Source organism: Haemaphysalis longicornis, unplaced genomic scaffold, assembly GCF_048455015.1.
Source record: "Haemaphysalis longicornis isolate Haplotype H1 unplaced genomic scaffold, Haemaphysalis longicornis Haplotype H1 scaffold_4, whole genome shotgun sequence".
Classification (NCBI taxonomy): Eukaryota; Metazoa; Arthropoda; class Arachnida; order Ixodida; family Ixodidae; genus Haemaphysalis; species Haemaphysalis longicornis.
In genome coordinates this window covers 132,091,319-132,100,724 of record NW_027526361.1, presented here as the reverse complement: position 1 = coordinate 132,100,724, position 9,406 = coordinate 132,091,319, and the positions used below count along the sequence as shown (strand labels likewise).

General features: G+C 46.1%; 1 protein-coding gene across 1 annotated transcript; it reads left to right on the top strand.

The window, feature by feature from the left end:
- Positions 1–709: 709 nt before the first annotated feature.
- Positions 710–9,106, top strand: LOC144180572 (G-protein coupled receptor moody-like). The gene is made up of 5 exons (XM_077708902.1): positions 710–1,292; positions 3,760–4,145; positions 4,515–4,799; positions 6,871–6,998; positions 8,853–9,106. The coding sequence occupies exons 2-5, from the start codon at positions 3,829–3,831 to the stop codon at positions 9,089–9,091; spliced, it is 969 nt and encodes a 322-aa protein (XP_077565028.1). The 5' UTR covers positions 710–1,292; positions 3,760–3,828; the 3' UTR covers positions 9,092–9,106.
- Positions 9,107–9,406: the final 300 nt, after the last annotated feature.

Sequence of the window (9,406 nt, the reverse complement as noted above, 5' to 3'; positions counted from 1 at the left end):
CTAGGAAATGCGCATAAAATAGCGTGAAAGGACCAACTATGGGTACGCCTTGCTTCTTGGAAAAAAAACATAATAAGCGAAGTAAAGGCACCACTTAATAATCATATTTATTTATATCATTTATGATACAAGAAATGAAATTCTAAAAGTATACAATATTCAAGCGTCTTTTGTTACTCATAGCGTTATTTGGTTCTAAAGAACTCACACTGTAGACAAGCGGAACAAGAATGCAACGAAAAATAGACAATTCTCCGAATTTTTGCAGATTTTTGAGTCATCTCTCTTTATATTGCTGGTCGATTGATGCTCAGGCGGGTGGACTTTAATGGACGCCGTTTTCGCGAAAAGAATTTCTGAAAAAAACAGTGTTCATTCTTTTAATGTGCCCCTGTCCGAGCGTAGTTATTTCCCCGCCGTGCGTTGACGCCGACACTTATGGCTGCAGTGTGACGCAAACTGCGCCGTGGGTCATCCTCGCATCGGGGTGTAATGAACCCAGAGTGCGGCCCCCTCAGCCTCGGCGTGTTTGGCTATTTAGACGTCCGGAGTTTGCGTAGCGTCCGTGGCGCCTTCCCCCTTCCCACTTGCGCTCGCTTCCTCCCCAGCGAACTTCCTGCGCGGACAGTTCCCAGGGAGGCAGGGATGCCCTCCTCTCTGGCCCCGCTCGCGGGTTCGGCGGATCTCGTTCACGTACGCAGCAGTCGCCGGCGATGGCCGGAGCTCATCACTGCATTGTGTGGACCTGCAGATTGAAGGAGGATGAAACACAGTTGAAAAGCGCTTTTAGGGCACCTTCCGGGGAGTGCCAAAATGACATGGTTTTGTTCTGACGGATGCCCGTTTCTCTGCTGCAGTGAAGGCCGCCTTCAAGGCAAGAAGTGTTGATGCATCTTGGTGCTACCTCCGCCTGTCTGCGCTCCCAAGACACGTGGTGTGGATGCAGAATTGTGGACTCTCCATCACATCTGTCTGCAGGAGTGCTAGTTTGACCTTTTTGGTAGCGTGTACCACGGTGCTGTGACGGAAGGGTGAGCACAGGTTAATGCAGTGAGGTTGGCTCAACATTTCTACGACGCTGTAACCACATGCAGTCCCATTTTTGACACTACATGCCGCTGAGCTTTACATGTAAGAATTAAGGGCTGTTCGGTGATGCACGACTGGATATTTTCCATTTCTCCAAGTTGATGTGAGTGTTTAGGCTACAAATTCTAGTCATGCCCGAGAAAGGTCATGTGAGTGGAGAATATTCCGTCAGGAAAAGCATCACAACGTTTCCACACTAAGTGGTAAGTCATTTTATTTTCTTTGTTGGAAATTGCACGTCTAGATATTTGATTCTTTCGTGCTGCAGAAGCTTGGCCTAGGGACATGAAATAACTGTCTTGGCCTGGGCAGCTTCTGTGTCTTCATATTCTGTGTCTCTATAACCCAGGCCGTATTGATCCCTGCAGTTCTCATCCTGTATTGTTGTCTCAAGCCACTTCAATCACTGCTGTTTCTTCTACCACATGATACGCTTTTGTCCTATAGGAGCATTCTTATGTTTGACAAAGAAAAGGGAGTCGTGAATCACTTATCCAGTTCGGCTGAGAGCGGCTGGGGGCGCAGGAACTCTGATAAGCATTGAGACCTGCAGTGACTTTGCAAATTTTATTAGTGAAATAATCGTCCATCACGTCTCGGTAACTCTCCTATTTTATGCGAAAGGCACGATACGACAAATCCTCGTTCTAGAAGGTAAAAAACTGCTAGGTCGGGTCGTAGGTTTAGACAATACGATTAGGTTTAGACAATTAGACAATTACACAATTAGGTTTAGATAGAGCTTGCGTTCCCTTCTCGGGTAAAATGCATGTTCGCTAGAGAACAATGCAGCAGCTACAACAAAGCTAAGCGGGCAAGACAGGTTCAGACGGAATTTACAAGTGTTAGTAAAAAATACCCAATTTAGCGGATAGTTTGCTGACACAAATATTTTGATGAGTGCATGAGCGAGATGGAAGCTACAAGCTGTTTACACACGTCGGTGTGCGAGAGGGAGTAATCAATTCAACGAGATAGTTTAATTGGCAAAGTCGTCAAATTGCGTGGTCTTCAGTCTACCTAATACAGCTCAGCAACGTTTTTATTTTTAGCAACAGCGTTACTTATGCCGCAGCCTATGATCTTAAATAATATTGTCGGGGCGATGCGTTACATAACATACGTAGAAAGCATAGTAGCGGAGTGTCCCTGGGCAAACGCTCAGTTTGTATTTTTCCCTTCGTTTAAAACTGCTTGGGAAAGGACGATTATTATACGTATGCTTTCAAAGCTTTCGTCATTCAAATATCAGCTGAGATGCAAAACGATCAAAGCAAAACGTTTTTCTGCACCTGTGCGAGCGAAAGGTTGCACGTCTTGCCCACACTATCGTATCAGAAGTTATTGTCCCATTTGCTTCTCTTATCATTGCTCTATTATTACCCCAACATTACGCCCCAAGGCCCCTCCAGATAAGAATTTGTTTTTACCTTGTACCTCCTATTCAAAGTAAATAATTCCAAATAACGTTTTCTTGCCGAATTATTTTGTACGGAATTAAAATTTTGGCAAAATTATCTTTTGGCATCGGCATCTGGAAGGGCCTAAACACAGCCCTCCAGAGACTAGTCACCATATTTCACCCCAACAAAGTCCTTACAATTGTGCTCTTTTACAATTCGTTGTGGCGCAAAAGTTAAAAAAAGCAACATAATTGATTTTGATTACACTCCTTGTATTTGTGAGCCCGAAGTTTATTCTTAGGGAATGGCGAAATAATTTGTTTGAGAGAAGGCTCCCTGATCAGAAAAGCACAACTCGTGAAACCTAAAACATAACAAAACTCCAGAGCCAATAGCTTAATTGCTATGGGTTTTAACTTCCGAAACCACAAGTTCGCTATTCTGCGAAGAAGCGTCGCTGCTACTGAAGTTGTATGTAGTTGTAGTTTTCCGCTAAAGAAAATGGCAGCTGGGGCAGGGAGTAAATAAAAACACAAATATGATCCGAAGGCATTTGATAACAAGCCTGCACGATACCAGCCCGGTGCTCTTGCACGTCGCCAGCGTAGACTTCAATGGGCTGGAAAAACATTTATTTACATTTTTTTGCGTGGCTCCGCGGCCCTCCATAGAGAACCAGTTGTTGTCGTTGTTCCAGCTTATTTCTCCGTGGTACTTCTCCTCGATAATTCGTTCTTGAATTACCTACGAAAATTTTATGCCTGCCTTGCGTCCTAGCGGCATCAATATGTTTGGCAAAGATGACGTACGTAAAGGAAGTTTTTGACTGCAGTCAGTGCCGCTCGTCGCTCCGATTGTTTTTCTGGGGTGAAGTTGTATTGAACGCTATCTTAAGAAAAACATGTTCCGACTGTCGCAACCGACTATCGACAGCCTATCATGGCAATCAAACAAATGCCGCATGTGTCAAATATACACAACACGCACCATTTGCAACACGGAAGGATTCACCCACCCTCCCCAACACACCGAAATTCCGTCCTTTATCTCAAGTGACAAGTATGCGGGCAGTTTGGAACGTCTTAGAGGTTTGAATGAATAATCCTGTACAAAAGCGATGCTGGTAGCGGGATTTTCGGAGCGGGATATCTTGCTCGTGGTGGAACAGGGGTTCAAACACCTCGTACTCCAACTGGGGAGGTGTGTTTTAATAAACGTATAACGCATTTATTGGGCATAATGTCATTACTCTTTCCTCCGTCTCCAGGACCAAAACGCGGTGATGACACCGCTGAAAGCGACCTGATACCTTGGATCGGTTGTCGGGTGCTCCACGATGGAGTCGTCCTGCGCTGGAGGTGCGTTCGTGATAGCAGTCGCATTGGCTGGCGCGACAGGCAACGCGCTCACCATAGCTGCCCTGGTGCTGCGCATGCGCCGTGAGCGGAGCGGTAGCACTGCGTCTTCCGTGTTCATCGTGAGCCTGTCCGCGGCCGACCTGTGCTTCTGCACGCTGAACCTTCCCTTCACCGCGTCCAGCCTGCTGCGCGGTGCCTGGACCCACGGGCCGTTGCTCTGCAGGCTCGTGGCAGCCGGCCGTTACCTGAACGTCGGCGTATCGCTCCTCTCCATCACCGCCATAGCCGTAAACAGGTAGTCGAGCATCCTCACCCACTGTCATCAATGTCTGTTGTTCACTGTTGCTAACGCTTATCTTGGAATAGTTGAGCGTCTATTATTGATCCAAGGGTTTCCGTTTATTCAATTTGTTGTGCTTTTTAAATGCCCTAGGGCGGCAATACGAACTGTTTTCCAATTTCCAGTGCTGCGACAAATTGCCAAATTCCACGTGACGTTCACAGGTGAAGTTGAACTGTTTCAAGCATTTGGCAAATTGACCGAGCAACGAGTACAGATCGTTTCGCCGAACGAGCGGCACCGCAGCTGTGAATTCGCACACGAAACTCACACCATGTACAACGGGACTACGTCGCTCACCGAGGCTCGGATGGCGGCGTGCAGGTACGTCCTGGTGGTCAAGCCTTCGCGGTACGCTAGCCTGTACGGGGGAGCGGGCGTCTGGTGGATGGTTGCGGCCAGCTGGCTGACGCCGTGCCTCATGCTGGCTCCCACTCTGGCCGGCGTCTGGGGACAGTTCGGGCCGGACCCGAGGAGTCCCGGTTGCTCGATAGTCGCCACGGGCGGCAAGTCGCCCAAGGCGTTCCTCTTCGTCGCCGCCTTCCTGGTACCCTGCCTGGCCATCGTCTACTGCTACGCCGCCATCTTCATACACGCGCGAAAGGCCAGGTATACCGTTTCATAAGTGGAAGTGGTGTTTTTTACATAAGGAATACGATGACAATATTTACATTATTATTTTCACAAAGGAAGGTTTGCACGTGGCATTTTGTGGTACTACCGAGGGAGCACGGCTGAGGTTCAGATTGTCTTTAAATCTTTTTACAGTGCGAGCTCTTGTTTAGATTTTTCAGGATATTTTTGGCATTTTTCGCGAAGAATGGCCACCATGACTGTCCTTGTGCTTTTTGTGGATAATAAGCATGGGCATTTAAAGAAGACTTCACGCAGGGCTGCATTCAGCGGCAAATTTTCGGCTATCGTACGTTACCTGTCACAAAAATATGGCCAAACTTTCATAAAAAAAGAACACGAAGTGTACAAAATACTAACGCTGATAACCCGTGCTCAGTGTGCGACCATCCTCATTTTTTATATGTGGTATTGCTGTAGTTTATGCACCAGAATATTTTATTGCAAGCCTTTTACAGCCACTTTTAGATAGCGCGAATCTACGGAAGGCATCTAGCCCTCAAGCTAAGTGTCGACTTCTTGTGCTCCCTTGGTAGCCCTTGATATTCTGTGTATCCGTTTTGTGCAATATGGCTATCGTTGTATTATTTCGAGGTTTCCTTTATGAGAATGTATGTAATAGTAAGGTTATTAACATAAAATAAACTTAGTTATGACGACAAAAATATTATCAACTCACAATTAAACAAATCATTGAATAATGTGTCTATTTAAAGCTTTTTGCGTTTGCGCTCACACGGGAAAAATATTGCCCCGAAGAAAATAGTTCTCCAAGGAAATGCCACGATGCGGTTTGGATGCATTAGGCCAGAAAAATTCGAAAAGCATTTCGAATAAGATGTATAATATATTGATACAATGAAATCGGCCTTTAATAAGCCTGTTTTTTACGTCTAGACAGAAAACGAAAAAAACTCCTCCCACTGGAATATTTGCGAAAAGAACAATCGAAAGGTTGAGTCACCTTGTTTAACGCCGTGTGGAACTGCTGAGACAAATGGTAGCGCAATGTTTCATCGCTAAACGTTCCTGCACCTACATGCCCATCCTGACAGCGCTAACAGTTGGAGACTGAAGCTGCGCTTTGTTAAAAAAAGATAAACTCGCCATTCCGGAGCTGAAGAAGTGTGACACAAAATTTATGTGAAAGTTATAAGAAAATTTTAATTCTCTTAGGCATAGGCGGTGGTCGTCCCTCACAAAGACATCCATACAAAAAAAAACTGGCCACATATCTGCTCCTTTCGTTGCAAATGTCGACAAAAGACGACAGTCTTTGTCGACGTTTCCCTAGTAAATGCCTCCCTTCGCTTTCCCGCTCACCTCTTATGTTGCACCTCTTCCATCGCGCTCCTCCCAAGGTAAACACACTAAAGGTTTGCTTAAGTCAATTAAAATTTACCGCGTTCCACTGCTCCAGGCGAGGTGCTTTTAGGCGAGCGCTGCCGTGCGGCGGAGACGCGCTTGAATAGAGGCGCCCTACTTCAACTTTTATAGAACAGCGTTGCCCTAGCCCATGTTCCTTCGAAGCACAACCTGGAGCCTATCTAGTGGAACCTTTCAAAACTGTGGCCGCTTGAGTTTTTTTATAATGGCGCAAGGAGCTATAGTGGCCCGGGCGACAGCAGGAGACAGTAGCAAATTTTTTCTGCAGTAGCTGTAGTATTTCATTTCGCAAAAATCAAGCATGTATGAATTTTATTATAAAGGAACACTGTAAATATCTCTGGTGTTTATAACTTTCTGCCTCAAATTTGCGTGATGTCTTGTTCTTATTTAACAATGTTGACAAGTATGGACAAATAAACCGCACTTGGACGCTTAGATTTGGCTGTGAGTATAAAAGAGTATTACGCAGACTTGGTTTTACTTTGGCCATCTGGCTGAATCGAGTCACAGACAGACAGACACAGACAGACCAAAATTTGTGGGTTTAAGTAGCCCAAGGAAGATTTTCGTATTTAAAATACCTTTTTGCTTTGCCTCTACTGATCTTGAAAATGGTGCCTCGACCTCGAAAACAAGAATGACATTCTTCTTTCCACAGGTTGCAGGTTGAGGCACATGGTGAGGCCGCCAGGCGTCGTCGGGACGAGTGGCGGATCACCCGCATGGTGCTGGTCATTTTCCTTTCATTCCTCGCCTGCTACTTGCCAATCACAATTGTCAAGGTAGGTGACCGCGTGTCGCACTATTTTCTCGCTAATGGGAAAATATTCGTACTGCCCTTACAAATGGGGCTTCGCTGCTCCTGATACCCAGCACAAGTGGGTACAAATGGGCAACACAAAGGATACACGCAAGTTCAAGTAAACACATTGTTACGATGTTCATCCTTGAAGTTTTTAGCACCGAGTCAGTGCAGCGTTCCCTCCAGTTCATTCAATAAATCTGCCATTCACGGAGAACAATTCATCGGCTGTTCCACCCTGAAGGTGGTGGAGCAGTGAACCTGGTACGGTGGTTTGCAGAGACCGTTTGTGTCGGTTTGAGGTCGTAATTCAACCACGTTCAGTTGAACACGATGCAGTTCGATCCAAAATGACGACCGAGGAAGAGTCTTTGGAGCCTGACGTACGAAGACTTAATCTCTTTCAAGTTTCGAAGACACCTTACGGAATTCTCTGGCCCACGATATGAAGAGACGGTTCTTGCTCTTCGCTGATATGCGGTCTCCCAGGCACTCGTGGCGGACGATGAATCAGTATCTGCACGCTGTCGACGATTGCTGTCGCGTCGCATTTATGGGGTTTCATTCGCACTTCAAGTTTTAAGTAGGCTTCAATGTGCAACAGACAATGTGAGAAAGCCAACTTATGACGACCAAGCAAATACATATGATGATGATGACTGATAGTGGTATCCCCTTTGTAGCGGGGTTATGACGCGTCATCTTACCAAAAAAACTCAAAAGAAACTAATATACCTATGTTTTACACTCTTTGCTTTATTCTAGCGCTTCTCTTAGGGCAGGCGCAAAAAAACTTATTAGGCACAAAATGCTCATTTTTTCTGTTACAGGTGGTAGCTGCCCTAGGTAATATTCCCTTCTCTGGTTTTCGTTCACCGGCATTCTAATCTCCTAATCACCGTTCACATTTAAAGTCAGCTGCACTTACAAACACAAACGCATTGCTTGGAAGACAATTTTCAGAGTAATATAAGGTCGTTTTGAGCTATCTTTTGGTGAAGGATGACCCAATCACAGGTGCGCCGATGTTCAGGTTGTTCCTCGATAAGATTCACGCGTGCGGATAGGGTGGTGATTGCTGGTAATAGCGAGAAAAACTGCATCTGATTCCTTTTTAACAGATTCCGTCTTAGCCATTTCACTTGTGTGGTGTAGTGACCAAAGAACCGATGCATACTCAAGTACGGGCCGAAATATAATGAAGGCGCAAAATACAAAAAAGAACTGTGGTTGATTTCTCTGTCATAGGAATCGGTAAAACACGAAAGTGATATGTGCAGTGAAATATGCAGCTGAGCATGATTTACGGGCCGGCGGCTGTCTTGGGGGTGTGGCGGGTGACGTCCTGCTGACGGGTCGCATCTGCAAAGGTGTACTGGCGTTGTTTCCGTGACGGATACGACGTCAGTGAAATCTTGGTGTATACCGGCAAAGAACACTTTCGTGTTAAAATATCAACCCGGAAATGAACAACCGTATAACGCAGGCTTTAGTAGTAAAGGTTGCTTCCCCGCAAGAAGAACCTGTGTGCAGGGGTGCAGCCTTTACAGGCGGCTTGCTCCGTTGTACTGGCGTCATTTCCGTGATGGATATGACGTCACTGAAATCTTTGTGTATCCGGGAATAAAACACGTTCGTGTTAAAATAACTGGAGTCTCTCAAAAACTTGCTCATTAGGGGAGGTTAAGCTTAGGCCACCAAACACTCTTGGGATGTCTTTTATGAGTTACGTTGTCGCATGATGTCGCTACTGCGCCACCGCACCCAGTCGTCTCATATCGTGTCGCCAGTGTGGCAATCATTCTTACAGGTCTCGGTTTCGTGGCGTGTGCAGGTAGTGGACGCTGACTCGCGGCATCCGGCGGCTCACCTAGGGACCCAGCTCCTTCTCTACATCAGCTCGTGCATCAACCCTCTCATTTACGGGGCCACGAACCGCCAATACCGGCGCGCCTACGCTCATCTGTTCCGCACAATCATGGGCTTGTGCTTTTCGCAAGAAGCCCGCGCGAGCCAAAGGGCAGCGGAGAAGCCACCCGCCGCCGATACAAATACGTCCCCGCCGACAAGCTTGTGAACTAGCCGAGTTCACACAACATGATGCTCCACACTAAAAAAAACGTGCGCAAACGTTTTCGAATCACTTGTTTTCCTCTGGGTCACACAGGCAGGCATGTGTTCATTTCCTTGACTTCCTTTCCTGGAGAAGTCAGAAACCTTGAGGAGCAAATATGGAGAAATGGTTTTGCAGCTATTAAATGTAGATTTCGTTCTGGTTTAGGTTTAGGTTCGGTAAAGAAACAAACGGAAACAAAACCCGAAGTATTTACTGCTAGAAGGCATAGGAAACCGAAAAACCCAATAACAAAATCTCCACAAAAACACGAGCCTA

Excerpts from the sequence above, each read along its gene's own strand:
- LOC144180572 (XM_077708902.1), top strand. The coding sequence starts at position 3,829 with ATGGAGTCGTCCTGCGCTGGAGGTGCGTTCGTGATAGCAGTCGCATTG. Across the intron at positions 4,146-4,514 it reads ACCGCCATAGCCGTAAACAG|GTACGTCCTGGTGGTCAAGC; the intron begins GTAGTCGAGCAT and ends GGCGGCGTGCAG. Across the intron at positions 6,999-8,852 it reads AATCACAATTGTCAAGGTAG|TGGACGCTGACTCGCGGCAT; the intron begins GTGACCGCGTGT and ends GTGTGCAGGTAG.